The sequence below is a fragment of the Xenopus laevis genome, chromosome 1L (genome assembly GCF_017654675.1).
Source record: "Xenopus laevis strain J_2021 chromosome 1L, Xenopus_laevis_v10.1, whole genome shotgun sequence".
Taxonomy (NCBI): domain Eukaryota; kingdom Metazoa; phylum Chordata; class Amphibia; order Anura; family Pipidae; genus Xenopus; species Xenopus laevis.
The window spans coordinates 205,072,562-205,098,225 of record NC_054371.1 but is presented as its reverse complement, the minus strand read 5'-3'; the positions used below and the strand labels follow the sequence as shown (position 1 = coordinate 205,098,225).

General features: G+C 38.2%; 1 protein-coding gene and 1 pseudogene across 1 annotated transcript in view; one reads left to right on the top strand and one right to left on the bottom strand.

The window, feature by feature from the left end:
• The window catches only part of LOC108718137 (protein SREK1IP1), a 41,716-nt gene extending 40,566 nt beyond the window's left edge, over window positions 1-1,150 (bottom strand). Inside the window, exons 1-2 of the mRNA XM_041585092.1 lie at window positions 1,089-1,150; window positions 945-999 (exon numbers count right to left, since the gene is read on the bottom strand). Coding sequence (XP_041441026.1) covers window positions 945-999; window positions 1,089-1,150 — 117 coding nt within the window. The remainder of the gene's footprint in view (window positions 1-944; window positions 1,000-1,088) is intronic.
• LOC108718168 overlaps window positions 592-25,664 on the top strand; it is a 100,331-nt pseudogene continuing 75,258 nt past the window's right edge.

Genomic DNA, 25,664 nt, shown 5'->3' with positions numbered 1-25,664 from the left:
AAATATGATCACATCATATTGCCCCCAAGTATTTATATACCTGTGCCGGCGCCCAGCAGCAACAGCAAACATATGGGCCCCAAATCTGTACCTGGCTGTGCCAGCAGGAAGATTCACACTTTACAGTAATAGAAAGAATGTCTTCAGTTCAGTGCAACTGTGCAAGGCTGAGAGCAGCGAGAGCCACACCAAGCAGCCCCCAGCTCTCTGCCTCTCTCTGTCATCCAACACATCAGTGATGTCATTGACGCGTATACGCACATCGCGGTGCACCGCACAGAAGGAGCTATTACTTGCCGGCAAGAGGGAGAAGGGGAAGGAGATGGATTCCACCCAACTGGGTGACCATGATTACTGAAAAAAATTATTAAATAAATGCTTGAAAAAAGTGCGCCCCTCAATGATGGCATCCTAGACAGCCGCCTTACTCTGCCTACCCCTAGTTCCAGCCCTGATCCCTGCAGTGAGCACCAACCATTTGGTTTTTTGGTGTGGGACATGGTCTTGCGTTAACATGGGTGTGGTTTAAAGTGGGTGTGGTCTAAAAACAGGGAGTGGCCAATACTGGCTTCCCGTTCCGTTATCGGCCCTCCACCACGTAGATTGGAAGAATTCCGGCCCTCGGTACCATAGAAGTTGGACAGCACTGCACTACACCATGGTCTAAATGTTTATATTCAGCAAATTTCCCTTTAGACCAAGGGCACATTGATTATAAAAGTTGCAGTTGATGAACAGCTGGAAAGCCACAGGTTGTTGTACATAGCATACATACGGTACAAGACGGCCACAGGTTGTTGTACATAGCAAATACATACGGTACAACAACATACACTTTGCAGTGACTTTCCAAACGCAGTTCTCGCTAGAGTCTGTATTATACACGTCCTCTCTCTCCAAATCCATGGATCAGATGAAGTAATACATCTGTCAATCAGACTAACCTGGGACAGCCATAGGAAGTCTCGATTCTCAGCGACCGTATACAGAAGATCACACCTCTCAAACAGTTACTGCGCGCCTCCTAACCAATTTACTTCCTCGGAACTGAAATAAATCAGGGCCCTGTTTCTCAGCGGATGGAATACGTTGTGCGCCGCGGTACGCAAATGAATGATTTAGTTTCCCGGAAGTTTACAATCGGCCGCATTAAAAGAAAGGGGGGAAGTACAGCAACAACACTACTCTGGTAAAGGCCACCCTCAGTGCTAAACACTTATCTTGGAGTTTTCGGTTACGTATTAAAATTTAACCGTGGGTGGGAAGAGACTTGTTAATGCACCTTTTTTTGTGGTTTAGCAGTGTTTCTTAAATCAGAATCTTCTAGGACACCCCTCTGGGCGGGATGTGGGCGGTTCCGTTGTGTCAGGTTGCACGCTGGAGTTTGTTTGCAAGAAACTGAGCAAAAATGAGTAATATTTATATTCAGGAACCACCGACAAACGGAAAGGTAAGCGGTGGCTTGTCAGGCAGGGGGATACAAAAATAATATTCAGCATCTCCTGCTGCTTCAGTTTAATTAGGGGCTGCTGCTGCACTGGGGCTTCTCTGCTGAAGATCTGCCAGCTGAAAATATGCCCCATGTGCTGTAAGCTAATATTTTTAAATGGATGAAAATGAAATAAAGTTTAGTTACAAATATGCCCAAAAGAACATTTTGGGAATGTGTACTTTAATGTGTGTGTGTGTTGGTTTACAATTACAACCCCTGTGTTTCTGGATGAACTTTTAAGGGTGACCCAGTTCAGATCAGTATGGCCTGTGTTGGCACTGCAAGAATTAATCTAGACATAGTTGTTGTAATTCTGGGGACACTGTAGTACCGTTATGGGACCTGTTATCCAGAATGCTTGGGAACTTGGGTTTTCCGGATAATGGATCTTTCTATAATTTGGATCTTCATACCTTAAGTCTACTAGAAAATCATTTAAACATGAAATAAAGCCAATAGGCTGGTTTTGCTTCCAATAAGGATTCATTATATCTTAGTTCGGATAAAATTTAGTCTATGACGGCCTTCCTGTAATTCGGAACTTTCTGGATAAGGATCCCAGACCTGTATTGGATCGGGCCACCTAAGGCCCTCCAGGGAATCTGATATTCAGGTTCAACTCACATATTACAATCATCCTACCCACACAAAATACAACATTGATAGAAACCAGGTTATGTCAATTTTATGACTGTTTTCATTTCTGACATTACACTCAATTTAAAGGGCATCTCTTACCCTAAAATATTTTCCCCCAATGAAGGTGCAGGCTCATAGTGCCTGCACTCCGGTAACAGTAGTCATTTTAAAATTGCCCCCTGCCAGAGTTAGTACAGCTGCACTGTGAGCGAGCTTCCAGTTCAAGCGGCCATGTTGGGCTACGTGAATGCGCATAACAAGCGAATATCACAACTTGCTCATTATGCGCTTGCACGTGACGTCAGAAGCTCATTATGTGCAAGTGCACTGCACAACATGGCATCTTGCACTGGGAGCTCCCTCCCAGTGCAGGTGTCCTAGTACTGGCAGGGCCATTATTTTTTTGAAAAAAAACTCTTACCCCCAACCGGAGCATATTCTCTATTAGGGCTATATTAGTCTGCACCTTTGGTGGGGGAATATATTTTAGGGCAACAGGTGCCCTTTAAGGGGGATTATAAGAATCTACCATGAACAGCATAGCAACCTGTTTATCGTATTGGTATAGAATCTTGTTTTTTCACTGTATATACCCATTTATTGTACAGCGCTATAGAACGCTATCACTTAATAAATATATATAGTGAATAAAGTACCCCCTCTTGTAAAATATAAGTTTATTATGGGTTGCAGAGGAGTTCCATGACTCGGAACGCCGAGGTGACTTCTACTATCCTCATATTTTGCTACAGGGGTACTTTATTTATTATAATACACACGTTTTAGTGAGTTGTGATAAAAATTACAACACTAAGCTCTGATTGTAACCAATGACATCATAAGCACCGTTTATAAGGATATATTTTACAGGATATTCGTGTAAAAATGACAACACTAAGCTCTGATTGTAAACGATGACATCACTAAGCACCGTTTATAAGGATACATTTTACAGGATATTAGTGTTAAAATGACAACACTAAGCTCTGATTGTAAACGATGACATCACTAAGCACCGTTTATAAGGATACATTTTACAGGATATTAGTGTTAAAATGACAACACTAAGCTCTGATTGTAAACGATGACATCACAAAGCACCGTTTATAAGGATATATTTTACAGGATATTCGTGTAAAAATGACAACACTAAGCTCTGATTGTAAACGATGACATCACTAAGCACCGTTTATAAGGATATATTTTACAGGATATTCGTGTTAAAATGACAACACTAAGCTCTGATTGTAACCAATGACATCACTAAGCACTGTTTATAAGGATATATTTTACAGGATATTCATGGCTCTTGTGAATTATTTAAATATATACTAATAATAACAACCATTTTCCAATGTCCTGTCGATATTTTTATTATCATTTGTTCTGTAATACATGTACTGTACAATAAATTCCTCTCACAGTTCAGGGTATCCAAGGAAACTGTAGCACAATGGTCCAATTTTTAAATTGCAAAGGTGATTTATTGGCTCTTAGTAGACAAAGTAAGGCAACGTTTTGGACCACACTGGGCCTTTTATCATGCCTGATAAAGGGCCCAGTGTGGTCTGAACAGGGGTGCTTCGTCCGAAACGTTGCCTCGCTTTGCCAATAAATCACCTTTGCAATTCAAAAACTGGACTAGTGTGCTACAGTTTCCTTGGATTTTCTTATGATTTACTGTGACCCTGTGCATGGGTCTTATAGACTGTTTAGCACCTGACACCTGAGAGGGTATTTCGTAACAGGTAGAGCACTCTAATTTCATGTGGAATTACAGTTCAGGATATCAGCATAAAGTGTACTGTACCCAAGAGGTTCAGTTTATAATGACTATTAGATGTTTCTAGCAATCCTCACCATAAGGTTGAAGGCAGAAAGACCAAGAAGGAATTACAAGAACACACAGCTAATATTTTAGTGTCATTGACAGATCTTTTCTGAAGCACCCTAAAGGGACAAAGCATCTCCTGATACATACTGTTCTATTAATGATATATCTAGTTTCACTTAAGGGGTAGAGAAGTTCTACATTTAATGCCTTCAGGTCTGAAGGAGGACAAGTGTGAACTCGTAGCATACTGTATGCCCAGCTAGAAGACAAAGGCGTTAGAAGGGGACTCAATCCTTCCCTAAATTATTTTTTTCACTACCACTTTTCTAGGTTTTGCTGAGAACAACTGCTGGAGAAATTGACATTGAATTGTGGTCAATAGAGGCACCAAAAGCATGCCGGAGCTTTGCTTAGAAGGTAACACATACAGCAAAGACTAAAGAAAACGTTCACAATAAAAGAATGGCAAAAGGCTATTATCAAACCCCAATTGTTTACTAAATGTGTCACACACCAGGAGAATTATTACAAAATTCTATATAATTGGTACCTAACTCCCTCAAGGATAGCAAAAATGTATCCTGAAGCTTCAAATCTATGTTGGAGATGTAACAAAGATATAGGAGATATGCTACACATCTGGTGGAATTGTAAAAATATACAAAGTCTTTGGCTAGCTGCAAGATCATTAATTACAAAAGTCACTCAGCAAAATATTCCATTATCTCCAGAAGCAATGCTATTAAATCTACATGACAAACTTCCTAATAAGAGCCTAGAAATGATGACTTTCCAAATATTAAATACCTGTAAACTCCTAATAGCTAGAAACTGGAAAAAAGAGGATGTTCCAAATATACACCAAATACAACAAGAAGTAACAAATAATCTAGAATATGAAAAAGCAGTACCAAGAGGTTTTAGAGAGAAAATAATAATACAAGAAGCACATAATATTTGGCTATCTAAGACCAAAACATAAAACCTACATTGTATTGGACCTTTTTATTATTTTTTTTTTCCTTTTTGTTTTGTCTGTTGTTTTGTTTTGTTAGATTTATGGAAAATAATAGATCTTACTCCTTAGAGAAATATATGATGATACTATGTATGTATTTGTTAAAAAAACACAATAAATAATAAGATTTAAAAAAAAAAAAAAAAAGAAGGTAACACATACAAAAACAGTATAAACTTGCAATCAAACCCAAATTACTTAAAGGGGTTGTTCACCTTTGAGATAACGTTTAGTATGATGCAGAGAGTGATATGATGAGACAATTTGGAATTTTTTTTTTTAATATATAATTTGTGGTTTTTGAGGTATTAAGCTTTTTATTCAGCAGCTCTCCAGTTTCCAATATAAGCAATCCAGTTGCTAGGGTCTAAATTAACCTAGCAACCATGCATTGATTTGAATAAGAGACTGGAATATTGAATATTAGATAGGGAAAAAAGTAGCAATAACTATAAATGTGTAACCTTAGGGCTAGTCCACACAAGGAGATTCAGGGAGATTTTGTCGCCTGGCGAATAATCTCCTCGTCTTTTGAGCGACTATCTCCCCGAACTGCCTCAGCGTTTTCCCCCATAGGCTAGAATGAAAAGTCACCTTCACTAAAGCAGATGCAGCGAAGCGTTTTCAATAGCCTCAGTGAGGCAACTTTGGGCGACTATAGAAAACACATCGCCGGGGAGATAGTTGCTCAAAAGACGAGGCGATTAGTCGACAGGCGACAAAATCTCCCCGAATCTCCTCATGTGGCCTTACCCTTACTTGTCTTTAGATGGGGTCAGTGGCCCCCATTTGAAAGCTGGAAAGTTGCTAAGATTCTGTGATATAATAAAAGTTAACTTAAAGATGAACCACCCCTTTAAGTAATAATAAAGAAAAGTTAACATACTTAATTCATTCTTCTATTGTGCACTCAGTCATAGATTTTATTTGTATTACTTTCACCCGTCCCTCTTGCTTTTTAAATAGGGCAATCTGTTTTACAACCTAAACATTGAATTAGAACCCCGTATGTGCTTTCCTACTGTAGGAAGACAATTCACATTATTAAAGGGATTCTGTCACAATTTGTATGGTTTTTATTTATTTTCTAAATTAAACTGTTTACACCGCAAATAATTCACTCTACCATATAAAATTCAATTTTTTTAATTGTAATATTGGTGTGTAGGCAGGCATCTCAGGTCATTTTGCCTGGTCATGTGCTTTCAGAATGAGCCAACATTTCTGGCTGTTTTGCAGTGGGACCTGGATTTTACTATGTTCTTAGATCTACCAGGCAGCTGTTATCTTGTGTTAGGGAGTTGCTATCTGAGTCTGAAGATTTTCTTTCTGGTTACCTTCCCATTGTTCTGTTGTTAGGCTGCTGGGGTGGGGGTGCGGTGATATCACTCCAACTTCTAGAACAGAAGTAAAGAGTGACTGAAGTTTATCAGAGCACAAGTCACATGACTTGGAGCAGCTGGGAAACTGACAATATGTCTAGCCCCATATCACATTTCAAAATTAAATATAAAAACATCTGTTTGCTCTTTTGAGAAACGTATTTCAATGCAGAAATCTTCTGGAGCAGCACTATTAACTGATGTTTTCCCATTACAGTATCCCTTTAAGGAAGATCATGGAGGCACCTGTTTATGGGTCCTAACCCCTGTGTAAAGAACCCTTGCTGTATGGTGACACACTTATTTGCTAAAACTATATGGGGATATAATAACAGGTGCAAATATTGCTCGAGCTATTGCAAGCCAAAACAAGCAATATGCTGTTTTGCAAAACATTCTATTACTTTGGTTTAGTTAATCCAAAAACTATTCATGTACAATTATGGGACCTGTTATCCGGAATGTCTCAGAGCTGGTATGTTCCAGATTAGGGGTCTTTTGGATCTCCATACCTTGTCTACTAAAAAAAAATGTAAACATTAAATAAATCCAATAAGATTGTTTTGCCACCAATAAGGATTAATTATATCATTATTGGGATCAAGTGCAAGGTTCTGTTTTATTATTATTATAGAGAAAAAGGAAATCCTTTTTAAAAAATAGAATTATTTTATTAAAATGGAGTCTATAGGAGATAGCATTTGTTTATTAAAGTCAAAGCATTCATATGTTCTCCAAATCATTACTTTATTATCCAGCCTTCCCTAAGCTTCTTTTCTTCACTCCAAATATTACTCTCCCTTTTATTTTCTTTAATTATCTATTCCTGTTTCTTTCTCATTTTCACTTCTTTAATCTTCTAACCTTTTTTACTTGCTCTTTCCCATTTGTCTTCTTTTCTTCCATGCTTTCCTATCCTCACCTCTTCCTTTCTCCACTTTTTTCTCCCATTTTCCATTTCTCTTCTCCCCTACCTATCTCCCGTAACCATCTCCTCTTCCCTATTCCGCTCTCCTTTCACATGCCCTGTCTCCTGTCTTATTCTCTGGGTTCTTTATCCATTGTTACCTTTTTATGCTATTACTTCTCTTCTCTTTAGCCCTTTCTTTTCCTTATCCCCCTGTGTTTATCTGCTCTCGCCTTCTCTCAGCCTTCAATTTATTTTTCTGCTTTACATATTTTATGTATCCCTTTAAAATGTATATTAACAGATTGCTTAGAAGTGTAGCATAAAATTCAATTCCTCTCCTACATTTTTACATACTACACTATTGCTGTTTTTTGCATTTTCATTCATTTAAGATATATTGTTATCCACCTAATCTGCATCCCTATACATTTTTTAAAGGGACAGTTTCCTTGTTCCTCAGTGCTGTACAACAGAAGCGTTCACACATCAAACAAAACGATGACAAAGAAATACTGACTAAAACTGGTGGTAAACAGGGCCCTTCTCATTAGAGCTTTCATGTAAAAGTGCCCTAAAAGCCTTACAGCCAAATGTAAGGAAACAAGCAAAGTTTGTTACCGGTGTATTCACCTATGGCAACCAACCAATCAGCAGTAAGTATTTATTGGTCCACTTTTTAAAAGTAAACATCTTATTGGTTGCTATGGGTTACTGCTCCTGGGCAGTGCCTTTTATTATGTATGGGGGTTAATATAAAATGTTTACAAAGTCTTTTAACACCATTTCTGCAAACTATGCTATATTTGACAATGCACACCATTTTTTTGTAGGGCTTTTATGGGTGCTTCATGAATATGTACTACCTGCATTAATAAAGTATACAACTAAAGTTCCATATACCGCAATAAATCAGGTGGGACTTTACATAGTTACATACATAGTTACATAGTTAAATTGGGTTGGAAAAAGACAAAGTCCATCAAGTTCAACCTCTCCAAATGAAAACCCAGCATCCATACACACACCCCTCCCTACTTTTACATAAACTATATATACCCATAACTATACTAACTATATGAATATGAAGATTTTCATTCATCCAGGTCATGGTATATCTAGTATAGGTACATTTGTGATTGGATTAGTGGAAGAGTTTATATGCAGAGAACTTCCTACACCAGTCATATAAACTGAAGAAGCTGCTCGGATGAGTAGTAAAAAGTCTTCTCAGCAAGTCCAGTTGTTTTAAATGTACCTATACTAGATATACTAACTATAGATTTTAGTATCACAACATCACCCGGCAGTGCATTCCACAACCTCATTGTCCTGACTGTGAAGAAGCCCCTACGTTGCTTCAAATGAAAGTTCTTTTCTTCTAGTCTAAAGGGGTGGCCTCTGGTACGGTGATCCACTTTATGGGTAAAAAGGTCCCCTGCTATTTGTCTGTAATGTCCTCTAATGTACTTGTAAAGTCTAATCCTGTCTACCCTCATAATTTAAGTCTTCCATCCCTCTAACCAATTTTTAGCTGCACGTCTCTGCACTCTCTCCTGCTCATTTATATCCCTCTTAAGGACTGGAGTCCAAAACTGCACTGCATACTCCAGATGAGGCCTTAACATGGACCTATAAAGAGGCATAATTATGTTTTCATCCCTTGAGTTAATGCCCTTTTTAATGCAAGACAGAACTTTATTTGCTTTAGTAGCCACAGAATGACACTGCCCAGAATTAGACAACTTGTTATCTACAAAACCCCCAAGATCCTTCTCATTTAAGGAAACTCCCAACACACTGCCATTTAGTGTATAACTTGCATTTAAATTTTTTTTGCCAAAGTTCATAACCTGCATTTATCAACATTGAACCTCATTTTCCAGTTTGCTGCCCAGTTTCCCAACTTAGACAGATCACTCTGCAAAGTGGCAGCATCCTGCATGGAACCTATAGTTCTGCACAATTTAGTATCATCTGCAAAAATAGAAACAGTACTTTCAATGCCCACCTCCAGGTCATTAATAAACAAGTTGAAAAGCAAGGGACCTAGTACAGAACCCTGCGGTACTCCACTAACAACACTGGTCCAATTAGAAAATGTTCCATTTACCACCACTCTTTGTAGTCTATCTTTTAGCCAGTTCTCTATCCAGGTACAAATACTTTGTTCCAGGCCAACATTCCTTAATTTAACCAGTAACCTTTTGTGTGGCACTGTCAAATTCTTTAGTCTAAGAAAATCACATCCACTGCCATCCCAGAATCGAGGTCCCTGATTACCTTCTCATAAAAAGAAATTAAGTTGGTCTGGCAAGAAATTTATGCATAAAACCATGCTGGCACACACTCATAGTATTATGATTTACTATAAAGTCCGGTATCTTATCCTTTATTAACCCTTCGAAAAGCTTTCCTACCATGGACGTCAGACTAACTGACCTATAGTTTTGAGGCTGAGAACGGGATCCTTTTTTGAATAGAGGCACCACATTAGCAATTCGCCAGTCTCTCGGCACTATGCCAGACCTCAATGAATCCTGAAAAATTAAGTAAAGAGGTTTAACATGTTCTAGACTCTTTGGAATTTCCTCATGTGTGAACATGTATCATTAGTTGCATTACTAGAATTGGGACTATTAAGAAGGAAACCTTCATTAACTGGTTCCTCATTTGTGTAGACAGACGAAAAATATGAGTTCAGAATCTCTGCTTTTATTTTGTATTTATCAACCAGCTGACCCCCTTCTGATACTAAAGGTCCCACCACTTTTTTTTACTGCTTGCTGCAATATCCTTTTCCATATCAATTTTAGCTTTCCTTATAGCTTCTTTGCATGATTTATTGGCTTCTTTGTACCTTATAAATGATTCGGCTGTGCCAGCTAACTTGAAAGCCTTAAAGGCATGTCTTTTCTTACCCACTTCAACACCAACACTTCAATTGAACCAAAAAGGTTTTGTACAAATAACTGATAAAAGATGGCAGAACACAGAAGGGATGGTAACAAATACCAAAAATATTTTTTTTTTGGATTAATAATCCTTTAACAAAGTCCTTCCTTAAAGGAGAACTCAAGAATTAAAAAAAAAAAAGCCCCTACCTAGTAAGCAAGATAGCCCCCCTCCCTGCTTCCCCTCACAGAGTTCAATAGGTCTGAAAATGTCCATAAAATTCTTCCCAACTTACAGTGCAACGTAAGCGCAGCGGTGCTTGTGAGCGCCATCTTCCGTATTGTGAGTCTTCATCTGTAATAGAGCGCCGTACTGACGCATGTGCAGTTGGAGCACTCTTCCAGTGTGCACCGACTGCGCATGTGACAAAAGTGCCGGAAATTGCCAAAGAGGACCTGAAGGAATCCCAAGAGAACCCAAAAAAACGAAGATTTCAGAAGGCAAGCTCTGCTGCGCTTACTCTGCACTGTTAACTGGGAACATTTTTCAGACATTATCAGACCTATTGAACTCTGCGAGGGGAAAGAGGGGAGAAAAGGGCTATATATATATATATATATATATATATATATATATATATATATATATATATATATATATATATATATATATATATATAGACCTATAGGAGCACCCATTTAACATAACCACAACATGCCTTGGTGCAGGTAATCAGATAATAAGAATAGACAAAAACAAAAGGTACCACACTCAACTATATATAGTTGCTTTGTGTTCTGTATTTTTGTTTTTATGAAGTACTCTTCATTTTCTGTTTTTTTTTTATTTTTGCCCTTATTGATTTTATTTTTAATTTCCAGGACGAATTCCATTCACGTCTCCGGTTTAATCGCCGAGGACTGGTTGCCATGGCAAACGCTGGACCTCATGATAATGGAAGCCAATTTTTCTTTACTCTTGGCCGTGCCGATGAGCTTAATAACAAGCATACCATCTTTGGAAAGGTTAGATGATGCCCGTTGAGGAAGAATTCTCTTAAAACAAGCAATTATATAGAGATGCCAGATGAAAGCCTCTTCTGTCTCCCCCTCGATGTTTTTTCTTGAATGCTTCTATAATGCAATTAACTAATCATTGAGCATCTTTGTTCCAGTTTAGCTTATTCACACAATTTCCATATGATGGGAGAAAGTCCTGTACTATTTCTTCCTGTCTTTGTAAGGCTCAAATACATTATTTCCATTGATTACTTTTCCTTTAGCATTTAGCATTTAAAGCTAAACATGGCTTATATTAGGTTATCCAGTAGTTGTTCCCCTAATTTTAAATACCAGATGAGCTGAAACATTGATCTAGGAGCCCTTTTCATAGTGTCCTTGGTAAGACTTTGCAATTTTATTTTTCCTTTTAATAATATTCCGCTTCCTGACTTATCTCTGCACAACACATGTCAACGGAATCCCAGCCAAAGCGTTCTGAACATAAATCTAAATTGTGTCTTTACAGGTGACTGGTGACACTATATATAATATACTGAGACTAGCAGAGGTTGATATTGGAGACGATGAGAGACCTATCAACCCACACAAGATAAAAGGCACAGAGGTACATTTTATATTGTTTCAACTTTTTGCAATGGAAAAATTACATTTTCAGGGAAGCATGCAAGCAATGGGATTTTTCAGCTTTTAGAGGTTTGGGTGAAGTTAAAGGGATACTGTCATGGAAAAACATGTTTTTTTCCAAAACACATCAGTTAATAGTTCTGCTCCAGCAGAATTCTGCATTGAAATCCATTTCTCAAAAGAGCAAACAGATTTTTTTATATTCAATTTTGAAATCTGACATTGGGCTAGACATTTTGTCAGTTTCCCAGCTGCCCCAGTCATGTGACTTGTGCCTGCACTGTAGGATGGAATTACTTTCTGTCAGGCTTTTATTTCTCCTACTTAATGTAACTGAATCAGTCTCAGTGGGACTTGGCTTTTACTATTAAGTGCTGTTCTTAGAACTTCCAGGGAGCTGTTATCTTGCGTAAGGAAGCTGCTATCTCATTACCTTCCCATTGTTTTGTTGTTAGGCTGCTGGGGGGGGGTTGACATCACTCCAACGTGCAGTACAGCATTAAAGAGTGATTGAAGTTTATCAGAGCACATGTCACATGACTGGAGGCAGCTGGGAAATTGACAATATGTCTAGTCCCATGTCAGATTTCAAAATTGAATATAACAAAATCTGTTTGCTCTTCTGAAAAATGGATTTCAGTGCAGAATTCTGCTGGAGCAGCACTATTAACTGATGCGTTTTGAAAAAAAACATGTTTTCCCATGACAGTATCCCTTTAAACATTTATTTCCATGAACAGGTATGGGACCTGTTATCCAGAATGCTTGGGACCTGGGGTTTTCAAGATAATGGATCTTTCCATAATTTGGATATTCATACCATAACTGTACTAGAAGATTATGTAAACATAAATTGAACCCAATAGGCTGGTTTTGCTTCCAATAAGGATTCATTATATATTAGTTTGGATCAAGTATATGGTATTGTTTTATTATTACAGAGAAAGAGGATTTATTATAATCGAATCTATGGGTGATGGTCTTTCTGTAATTTGGAGCATTCTGGATAATAGGTTTCCGGATAACAGATCCCGCACCTGTATTAAAATTAAGCTGTGCTTACTGTTTTTTTTATGTTTCCACTCCTGGTGTGTTCACCAGTGACTTGTTCTAATATGTGCCCAAATTAGCCTATTTTGACCAGTGCTCTTATGCACTGCCTTTTGTATACATTTTCTGGACTATGTAGGACTTCTTTTCTCCATGTGTGGTTCTTATATTGTGATGTTGTAGATGCTTACAGCCAATAGTACTGTACATGTCTTCTGCCATCTCTCATCTCCAACCAATAACTTCCACTTCCCGTCACCTGTTACAAAAGAGACCAAAAACTTGGGCTACTGTTCCACAACAACACTCGCTGTATTAACAAGTTAAGGGGCAGATTTATTAAGGATCAAATTAAAAATTCAAATTCGAATGTTCAAATTTTTTTTATGGTCAAAACTCTCGCATTCGAATTGTGAATTATCCAAACTCAATTAGAATTTCAAGACTTATCATGCTCTGCCCCTTTAAGAACTCGACTATTCGCCACTTAAAGGAGAAATCAACCTGTGGGGAAAAAAACCTTACCCCCCACCCCAGGTAGCCCTGCTCCCACCAGGCTAACTACCCCCCCCCCCCCCGGGAGATGCCCCATACTCCATACTTACCCCTCGGCGCAGATTCTTCCAGTGAAGTTCCATGCGTCCATCTTCCGGCTCCTCTGTAAACTGACTGCGAGATCGGTATTTCATGCGCAGTTGGAGCAGTTTGCTGGTTTGCGACAACTGCGCACGTGCAAAATTACACGGAAATTGACCATATCTCAGTCAGTTTACAGAGGAGCCGGAAGATGGACGCGTGGAACTTCCCTGTAAGAATCTGCGCTGAGGGGAAAGTATGGAGAATGGGGCATCCACCTGGGGTGGGGGGGGGTAGTTAGCCTGGGGGGAGCAGGGCTACCTGGGGTGGGGGGTAAGGTTTTTTTCCCCACAGGTTGATTTCTCCTTTAAGTGGCAAATAGTCGAGTTCTTAAAGGGGCAGAGCATGATAAGTCTTGAAATTCTAATTGAGTTTGGATAATTCACAATTCGAATGCGAGAGTTTTGACCATAAAAAAAATTTGAATTTGAATTTTTTTTTTGAAACCCTACCCCCCACCTAGGGTGGGGGGGTAGGGTTTTTTTTCCCCACAGGTTGATTTCTCCTTTAAAACTCGCAGAGTTCATGTATAAGTCGATGAGAGAGGTCCAAGGACATGTTCGTAGCCTTCCTGACATTCGAGTTTTTTTTTTGTTTTGTTTTTAGATAGAAAGCAGGAATTGATTTTAGTCGTATTCGATTTGAGTTTTCGAGTCGGTAAAATCAGTGCGGTTTTTAGGTATTCACATTTTTTATCAAGTAACCCCCCCAATTTAAAGGAGTTTTAAAAAACTCACATGAATTTGAAATTCGACCTTTGATAAATGTGCCTCCCGTGTGATTTCCTCCGTCATATTGGTACACCTGCTTTATTTTTTATCAGTATGCCTTTCTAGTGCTTTCCTGTTGTGTGCAAAGATATATATTTATTGCTCTTCCTGGTGTAACATGCCTACTGACTGCTCTGGTCCATATCCTGAATTTCTAACTCCGTAGAATAAAGGGATCACTGTAATGGGCACCTATCCCAATAATATTTTTTTTATGGCAAGAAAATGAGCACTATGGCACCTACATTGGGGGGGAGTTTCATGGTGTAGGTGGCCATGGAGAACTCGTTGACCAAGAAATAGTATTTCCGGCTCTATTACGTGACACCTCTGGTGGGAGAACCATTTTTTCTAAGTTAGGTGCCCTTTAAGTGTCTATGAAGGATTTTATTCATCAGGTCATGATATATAGAAGCCCATTTATCAAAGGTTGAATTTCAACTTCATGTGAATTTATTTAAATTCAAATATACTCACAATTCGACTGGGGGGTTATTTAAGAAAGAATTTGAATGTCTAATATTCGATCGAATGGTTCCAAAAAATTCTAATCGAGTTTTTCTTCTATAATTTTAACCCCCCTATACATTCGAATAAAGGGATTACAATTTGAACGTGTGAATTTTGACACTAGAAAATTAGAATTCTAAATTACTATTCACCCCATAGTGTTGTGTAATTATAACTCAGAGCAACTGGACCGAGTAATCTTAATTCACCATTAATCCGAGTATCTAGTTAAGTATTTTTTGTAAAATACTTTTCTGCTCGTTATGCTACTTATGGTCCGTGTTTCCCGCTCTTTGCCAATGGATCATATGGTGTTGCATTCTGTCCATGTATTCTTGACACTAATCGTTTCTTTCCCTGTGAAAATTGATGCGTGAGCCATTAGTTCTGAAGAGCAGATGTGTTATGAATTATATTTTTCAGGCTTAGCCTTTCTTTCCTAAATTGAAAAGCATTTGAGACTCATGACTTTGAAAGGTGACTTTTCCCATAGAGATGGATTTTATATTCTATTTTTCATATTCTATGTATGTTGCTTTTTTTATTTTTTTTACACACACAGGTGCTTTTTAATCCTTTTGATGACATTATTCCCAGGATAATAAAAAAGACAAAAAAGAGAAGGAAGAAGAAGAGGAAGCCAAGAAGCCCAAAGCAAAAGGCATAAAGTTAGTATATGTTTTTTTTCTTTTTACCTGGCTTTTTTTTTGTTTCTCACAGCAGCTTTTTATCCTTGATCAGTGGTTTTGTATCACAATTATCATTTTTGTTAAAGGGATACTGTCATGGGAAGAAAAGTTTTTTTTCAAAATGAATCAGATAATAGTGCTGCTCCAGCAGAATTCTGCACTGAAATCCATTTCTCAAAAGAGCAAACAGATTTTTTTATATTCAATTTTGAAATCTGACATGGGGCTAGACATATTGTCAATTTCCCAGCTGCCCCAAGTCATTTGACTTGTGCGCTGATAAACTTCAATCACTCTTTACTGCTGTACTGCAAGTAAGAGTGATATCACCCCCTCCCTTTTCCCCCCCAGCAGCCAAACAAAAGAACAATGGGAAGGTAACCAGATAGCAGCTCCCTAACACAAGATAACAGCTGCCTGGTAGATCTAAGAACAGCACTCAATAGTAAAAACCCATGTCCCACTGAGACGCCTTCAGTTACATTGAGAAGGAAAAACAGCAGCCTGCCAGAAAGCATTTCTCTCCTAAAGTGCAGGTACAGGTCACATGACCAGGGGCAGCTGGGAAATTGACAAAATGTCTAGCCCCATGTCAGATTTCAAAATTGAATATAAAAAAATCAGTTTGCTCTTTTGTGAAATGGATTTCAGTGCAGAATTCTGCTGGAGCAGCACTATTAACTGATGCGTTTTGAAAAAAACATGTTTCCCTTTAAAGAAGAAAGTCAGCCCGAAGTAAACATGGAAAGTTACACAGTTCGCAATATTTTCTCCCTTCCGTAACACGTTTTTTATATGTTGGTCTCCAGGTGCTATTTAACAATCATGATGTGTTTGGGATCATATGAAATCATATATTGGATGAAATTCTATTAATTTCTGAGCTGCCTTGTTATACAAATCTAAATTTATTACTAATTTGCCTTGTATTGTGACATTTAAAATCTATACATACAGTATATTTTTGACCCCTGCTCAGGTAACTGACAGCAGCTCAGACCTGCATGTGCTGTGAATCAGCAGAAAAGAAGATGGGGAGCTACTGGGGGCACTTTTGGATTCACAAAACTTCTCTGCTACGGGGATGTGGTTTCCCTGGGTTGGTACAGAAGCCCAAAACGGGGCACATTTACTAAGGGTCGAAGTGAGTTTTCGAATTCGAAAACTTCGAATTCAAAACCATCAAATAGTCCAAATTCAACTTTGATTCGAATTGAAAATACTTCAATATTCGACCATTCGAAAATCGAAATACTGTCTCTTTAAAAAACTTCGACACTTCACCACTTTAAACCTGCCGAATTACTATGTTAGCCTATGGGGACCTCCTAGAACCTATAGCCAACAGTTGGCTAAGTTTTTAGAAGTCAAAGTTTATTTTTGAAAATCGTTCGATCGATCGATTTCTACGATCGGTCGAACGTTTTTACTTTGATCGAATATGGACATATTCGATCAAAAAAGACTTTGACTTTGATCAAAGTAATGCAATTCGATGGTTGAATTTCGAAGTTTTTTCACTTCGAAATTTGACCCTTAGTAAATGTGCCCCAATGTGTAGCATTACTAGCCTGCATTTTAATAAGCTTTAATTCTCCTTTTAAAAGAAAATGTATTTTATTAAAGGGGTGGTTCCATTTTTAATTAACTTTTAGTATATTTTATAGTGGCTTATTATAAGCAGTTTTTCCATTGGTCATTTTTCTTTATAGTTTTTTCATTCTTTGCCTTCTTCTTCTGACTCTTTCCAGCTTTCGAATGGGAGTCACTGAACCATCTAAAAAAGCAAATGCTCTGTATGGTTACAAATGTATTGTTAAAGGAGAAGGAAAGGTTAAAACTAAGTAAGCCTTATCAGAAAGGTCCATCTAAATATACCAGTAAACCCCCAAATTAATCTTGCTCTGAGTCCCCTGTCAAAAGAAACACTGCATTTCTTTCCTTCTTTTGTGTACACATGGGCTTCTGTATCAGACTTCCTGCCTCAGCTTAAACCTCATTGCCCTGGGCAAGAGCATGCTCAGTTTGCTCCTCTCCCCCCACCCCTCCCTTCTCTACTGTAATCTGAGCCCAGAGCAGGGAGAGACTCAGACAGGAAGTGATGTCACACCACATTAATACTGCAGCTCCTATTCTAAACAAACAGAGAGTTCCTAGAGCTTTTTACTCAGGTATGGTAAAACATTCTACAGAATAAATATAGCATTCTAGCTTGCACTATTGAAGCTAATTTATTGGCAATAAAATGCCTCCGTAGCTTTCCTTCTCCTTTAATGCTACTTTGTATTACTCATCTTTGTATTCAGTCACTCTCTTATTCATATTCCAGTTTCTTATTGAAATAAATGCACGGTTGCTAGGGAAATGTGGACCCTAGCAACCAGATTGCTGAAACTGCTGAATAAAAAGCTAAATAAAACCACAAATATTAAAAAATTTAAATCAATTGCAAAATGGCTCAGAATATCACTCTCTACATCATACTAAAAGTTAATTTAAAGGTGAACAATCCCCTTTATATTTTTAATTCAATAGACAATACAAGGCTGTAGCCTATCTTATAAGCAGGACATTCTCTCTGAATATTTCTGTTAATACATAGTAACATAGTAACATAGTAAGTAAGGTTGAAAAAAGACACATGTCCATCGAGTTCAACCTTTTTTTTTTTTTTTTGATTATTAACTACCTATCTGCCAGTTGATCCAGAGGAAGGCAAAAAACCCATCTGAAGCCTCTCCAATTTGCCTTAGAGAGGGAAAAATTCCTTCCTGACTCCAAAATGGCAATCGGACTAGTCCCTGGATCAACTTGGACTATGAGCTATTTCCCATAACCCTGTATTCCCTTACTTGCTAAAAAGCCATCCAACCCCTTCTTAAAGCTATCTAATGTATCAGCCAGTACAACTGATTCAGGGAGAGAATTCCACATCTTCACAGCTCTCACTGTAAAAAACCCCTTCCAAATATTTAGGCGGAACCACTTTTCTTCTAATCGGAATGGGTGACCTCGTGTCAGCTGGAAAGACCTACTGGTAAATAAAGCATTAGAGAGATTGTTATATGATCCCCTTATATATTTATACATAGTCATCATATCACCCCTTAAGCGCCTCTTCTCCAGCGTGAACATCCCCAATTTGGCCAGTCTTTCCTCATAGCTAAGATTTTCAATACCTTTTACCAGCTTAGTTGCCCTTCTCTGTACCCTCTCTAATACAATAATGTCCTGTTTGAGTGATGGAGACCAAAACTGTACGGCATATTCTAGATGGGGCCTTACAAGTGCTCTGTACAGTGGAAGAATGACCCCCTCCTCCCGTGACTCTATGCCCCTTTTAATACAGCTCAAGACCTTATTTGCCCTTGATGCTGCTGACTGGCATTGCTTGCTACAGCCAAGTTTATCATCTACAAGGACTCCAAGGTCCTTTTCCATAATGGATTTGCCTAGTGCAGTCCCATTAAGGGTATAAGTGGATATTTTTACATCCCAGGTGCATGACTTTACATTTATCAACATTGAATCTCATTTGCCACTTAGCTGCCCAGATTACAAATGAGTAGAACAGTACAGTATGGTTATGCCTTCTTTGAGTGCAGTTATATTTTGAGGCAGATTTATCAGAAATCGTGATCTAGTGCAGTCTTGTTTATCTCTAAAATATTTTTTATATTTTTCTTTTTGTATTGTTTTGGATACTTTACCCCTGATGAAGACCTCTTAACAGCTGAAACGCGTTGGGCTTATGTCTTCATTTTGTTTATTTCTGATGTAATAAATAGTGATGCACCGAATCCACTATTTTGGATTCGGCCGAACCCCCGAATCCTTCGTGAAAGATTCGGCCGAGTTCCGAATTGAATCCTAATTTCCAGGTTGTAAGGCGAAAACATTTTTTACTTCCTTGTTTTGCGACAAAATCACGGGATTTCCCTCCACACCCTTAATTTGCATATGCAAATTAGGATTGCGATTCGGTTTTGGCGAGCAGAAAGATTCAGCCGAATCTGAATCCTGCTGAAAAAGGCCGAACCCCAAACTGAATCCTAGATTCGGTGCATCCCTAGTTATAAAACAATTACAATTTTTGCAATCCTCATCTTTATTGAATTGTTTATCTCTAAAACATTTTTAATCTGAATTTTCCTTGAATCTCATCATATTTAAGAAAGATCTCGACTGAGAAATTTTATTAGAATGTTCCCAGTATTTTATTGAATCCCTCTTTTCTGTGCAGTCTTCAGTTATTTGAAGAGCTGGGTGACATGTTGAGGAAAGAAAACTTTTAGAGTAAAACTATCCAAATCCCAAAATAAATATCCAATTATCGATTCATTTATCATAAAAACTCAAACATCAATAGACCGTAATTTATTAATGAAGGGCAAACTCACTTAGCTCACATTATCCATATTAAAAATGAATCTCTGACCTTGACCTTTGATAAATTTGCCCATTATAGGAAAATAGTTATGTGGACATCAACACAGCAGGAGCTTACCTCAAATTCTTGGAGCGGGCTGTGAAGAGGCCAAATTGCTCATGCAGATTGAGCATTCAGAATAGCTAATTATAACTTTTACTAATAATTTGTTTCTGTAAAATATTAAGCAATGTCTTTTTTTCCTTCTAGGAATTTTAATTTGCTTTCTTTTGGAGAAGAAGCAGAGGAGGATGAGGAAGAGGTTAATGAAGTCAGCAAGGTACATTTTATATCTAGTTATAATAATATGAGCTGGGAGAACAGTTCAGCCAATTAATTTTGTTTTTGACATATTCCAACAACCAACTCGTTCTATGTATCAGCCCTTCATAATTATTTTGAGTGCTAACAACTCTTGTGCACTTTCAGAAAATGTACTTGACCTCACATTCTTTGTTTGCTTCTGTGCGGGTCATTGGCTTCCCTGCAAATGCATGCTTGTCTTGCAATAAAATTGTCTACCTGGCTGTTCAAACAGATTAGTGCTGTTTAGACAGTCATGTATGCAGCCAAAATGTATTGTTCACCGTCTGGCCTGGGATCACCAAACTTAAAATGTGTATTCTTGCCTTGCATGGAATTAGATCAGTGATCCCAACCAGTAGCTCGTGAGCAACATGTTGCTCTCCAACCCCTTGGATGTTGCTCTCAGGGTTCTCAAAGCAGGTGCTTATTTTTGAATTCCAGGCTTGAAAGCATGTTTTAATTGCATAAAAACTAAGAATAGTGCCAAGTAGAGCCTCTTGTAAGCTGCCAGTCCACACAGGGGCTACCAAATCACAGCCCTTATTTGACACCCCAAGGGATTTTTTCATGCTTGTGTTGCTCCCCAGCTCTTTTTACATTTGAATGTGGCTCACAGTTACAAAAAGTTTGGGGACCCCTGAATTAAATTTTATTGTACACATGTATGTTGTTTTTTTTTTATTGATTCAAAGTGTGATTACTTTAATAATGAGATTTACCTTTCCTCATACAAATTCACGCTTTAAGTTGATTATGATAAATGCATTATGGTTTTTTTCTTTCTGCAGGTCATGAAAGGCAAAAGTAAAAGCAGCCACGATCTGCTGAAAGATGACCCCCGGCTCAGTTCCATTCCAGCAGTGGAGAGGTAGGAGGTTAAAATTTGAACCAGAGCAGATATTTGCTAACAAAGATGGTTATAAAAACTGCTTCTAAAGCCAGAGTTCAGATTCTGGGGAAATAAACATATAAGTTATTATACTGCATGGTTCATGTGTATGAAATTGTATTGCCTTTTATGACTACTTTGATGTCGATCTTCAGAAAATGAACTGCTATGTTCTCTCGATTGAAGCTTGCAGTTACAATTTTCTATTATTATGCAACATCAAAACAGTTCATTAAACAAAATGTGCCAATGTTTTACTTTTTTTCTTATCTTCGCTATTGTTTAATGTAGATTAATTTAATTGTATAAAAGCCACTGCTCCTCTCAACTTTTTTTTCTGCCACGTTTCTAATTAACACATAACAGAATCTCGTTAGTTTCTGCTAAATGGGTTATGATTTTTTGTATACGTAGCTAGCTGTACACAAGACAATAGGGGATGCCACTCTGAAGTCGACTATACAAACTATGGCCTGCCTGTTCAGGCCTGATTAGATATGGATCATGAAGACTGGAAGATCTCATCCAATGAGGAATGTATAAAAATGCAATTTATTACATTCAAAACTGGGCATCCAGCAAACATACAGGCTAGCATCACACAAAGGACCCTCGGGGCCAGATTTATAGATTGCGCACTCATAGGCAACAGAACCCGCCCCCCCCCACACCTGCTCCCCCCCTTGCACCTGACCTGCTCCTCTTGCAGCTGTCTACATATAGGGTTAAGGCCGTGGTGTTATGTCAAGCTGTGGTATCGACAGGGAAAATATACTCCACTGAAGAAGCTGCTACTGGAGCTGGATAGAAGGAAGTCTCCTTATTTTCTGTGAGGAATTTGGTTTTTTGCTCCAACAGGAAATATATAAAAAACTCTCCCTGCCAGTAATGGGAATGGCGTCAATATTGGCACAACCTCTCCATGCTATTATTTATCCTAAAGGTGAAATAAATTCTGCAAATGTTTAGTAAAGGCCCCCTCAAGACCTGCCCAAAACAGATCACTAATAACTGTGTACTGAATCTAGTATTCATTTTGGGATTCCGTCGAATCTTGTGACTTTTTAAAGCTCAAGATAACTGAATAAAGCAAATTTTTGTTCAATCATAACAAGACGTTATTATTTTTCTCAAATTTGAATATGCAAAATTAGGGTTTGGATGTGGTTTGGTAATCAGATGATTGATTCAAAGCAAAATGGTTGCATGTTGCAAAATTTTGTGATGCGTTGCATGCAGTTGATAAGGGCAGTGTTAAACTGGGGGTCCTGGGCCCACAAGGGTTGCCACTTCAGGAAATCCCCTCCCCCCCCGCACCCCTTGTGTTTTCTTGTGATTGGGGCCAGTGACAGAGGTCAGGAAGCAGTGCCCAGGGTCTCAGGGAAGGAGTGGGTATGGGTTGGTGGAGCCCACCAGAATTTTTCAGGGCCCAGTCCAATCCTGGTTAAGGGAAGGGTATTGAGCACACAGGTGGGGCATGGGTATGCATTTACTTGCATGTCCTACAATTTGTGTATTTTTCTACTGGAGCAACATTTATCACCTATAGGTGCAACATGCCAAGGATGCCAGGTGAAGTAAGGTGCTAAATACAGGAAAACTTGGTGCAGGTCATTAGTTTAGACATGAACTAGTTGGTGCATTGTGTATGCCATTTTATTGAATGAAGTTCAGTGACCATTTTTTGCATCTTATCATCATAAATGTGCCCTTCAGTAGTTTGTTTTGCTGACACCATATCCATTCAGTTCTTTCCTGCCATGAGCCAAACATTATATTATTTTGTAAGCCTGTCCCTATAACAGTGAAGATCCTTGTCCCCTATTGCTCCCACGCCGTTTTCTCTCTTGTGGCACTGCATGTACTCCATGCACTCTGTGTTGCTGCTGGTTATCAAATTGTGTCCAGTATAGCCTGAGCCCAATTGAAAAGTTGCTTAGAATTGGATATTCTATGGCATGCTAAAAGTTAATTGAAGGTGGCCATACACAGGGAGATCCTATCGTTTGGCGATGTCGCTAAACGAGCGTATCTCTCCCCTATATGCACACATTGAGTTAGTCGATATCGAGCTGATATGACCTGTTGTCCAGACTGCTTGGGACCATTGGGTTTCCGTATTGAGGATCTTTCTGTAGTTTGGATTTCTGTACCTTAAGACTAAAAAATCATTGAAATGTAAAAAAAAAAACACTAAGATTTTTTTGCTTCCAACAAAGATTAATTATGTCTTAGTTGGGATCAAGTACAAGGCACTGTTTTATTATTAAAAAGAAAAAGAATGAATCATTTTTAAAATTTGTAGTACGGGTATGGTATCTGTTATCAGGAAACCTGTTATCCAGAAAGCTTAGAATTAAGGAATGACCGTCTCTCATAGACTCCATTTTATCCAAATAATCCAGATTTTTAAAAATGATTTCCTTTTTCTCAGTAACAATAAAACCGTACCTTATACTTGATCCAAACTAAGGTACAATAATCCTTATTGGAAGCAAAACCAGCATATTGCCTTTATTTAATGTTTACATAATTTTCTACTAGACTTAAGGTATAAAGATCCAAATTAAAGAAATATCCCTTGTCCAGAAAACCCCAGGACCTGAGCATTCTGGATAGCAGGTCCCATACCTGTTTTTGATTAAAAGGGAGTCTCTGTCAGATGAGGAGTAATAATTCAGAGTTTTCTGAATAACGGATGGCATGCCTATACTGCATATATAAGTAAAGGATGACTTTTTCACGAACAGTCCTTTATTTATGAAAACATTGCACATAACATGCATTAATTCAGTGCAGAGCTAAAATGTCTTGAGGAACATAAGATAGGCAGAGTGTTGAATTAATTTCCAACACACTCTTTCTTCAGTAGTCCTTAAAAAAAGGTAGCCTAATGCCTGTGGACTCATCTTACATTTTAGCCGTTTTTGTGTTTTATACAGAGTATAAGAAGAAGAAAAAAATCTAGGTTTCCATTAATACCCTTAAAGGGGTGGTTCACCTTTAAAGGAATCCATACATGGGCCGATAAAAGCTTATTGGTCCGTGCGTGGGGCCATCTGACGGGTGTCCCCATCGATATCGGGCCGAAAGTCAGCCAGATGCTGATCAGGCAGGTTAAAAAATCCCTTTCGGATTGCGGCCGCATCTTTTCGTTTCGGCCGCATCCAGTATGGCCTCCATTCTGATCTGATCGTTGGGCTCTAGGGCCCGCAATCGGATCAGCCCGATATCGACTAACTCAATGTGGGCATATCATGGGGGGGGGATCCGCTCGTATTGCCAAACGAGTGGATCTCCCTGTGTATGGCCACCTTAAGTTAACTTTTAGTATGCCATAGAATAGCCAATTCTAAGCAACTTTTCAGTTGCTCTTTATTATTTATTATTATTGAAATATTTGCCTTATTATTCTGACTTTTTCCAGCTTTCACATGGTAGTCACTGACTCCATCTAAAAAACAAATGCTCTGTAAGGCTACACATGTATTGTTATTGCGACTTTTGCTTATCTCTCTATTCAGGCCCTGTCGTATTCATATTCCAGTCTCATATAAAAATCAGTGCATAGTCGCTATGGTAATTTGGGCCCTAGCAACCAGATTGCTGAAATTGCAAACTGGAGAGCTGCTGAATAAAAAGCTAAATAACCCAAAAAAACACAAATATTAAAAAATGAAAACCAATTGCAAATTGTCTCTGTATGTCACTTTTTACATTATACTAATCGTTAAATCAAAGGTAAACTACCCCTTTAAATGGCTTTTGACCCTCGTGAACCGATATTTCAGTTTGAATTTAAAACTCTAACCTTGATGAAAGTCTATATCGCAGATTCTCATTAAACTCAAAAAGCTTCAACTGCTGTAAATGGAAATGAGTTATTAAAGAACTGAAGGTATGCTGCAGATCTTTTAAACAGTGCATTGAAATATATATAGTGTATATATAGTTCTAAATAGAATATGCTGCAGAAGGTCACTTAGTTAATAGAGATAATTGGATGGCTCATGTATAAAAGACATCTGACAAGACCTCTATTTTTGACGTCACCAAAACCTCTTTTATTTGCAAACAAATGTGTTCATTTTAAGTTGGCCACAGGCTTTCTGACCACAAATAGATCTGAATTCAAGGTCTACCAGAAAACATATGGACGGAAGGAAATACAATTATTCATCCTGGATGTAGTTGCTGCTCATTTTTTTCAATTTCTTGATTAGCCTACAAGAAAAACCTCTTGAGGGTTCATGTGAATTATCCAGTGCTGATCACCTTGTATACGGTTATTACACTGTTGTACTCCATGCCTATTACCAAACATGATTTAATCAATCCTCCGCTGTACCAACCTACATGTATGAAAATCAGAGCTGCCGAAATCTGAATTAAGTTAATTTTATATTTTAAAACTGAAAATCAGTTTTGACCCACAGGTTTGTATTATTGATGCTTGTATTTAGAGATTATATGGGCTATTATGAACTAATTGCAGCTACCTTTTATTTATAAAACTCCAACTTATAATAACTGCATATATCGGATTTTTGAGCTGTAGGAATAAAACCGTGA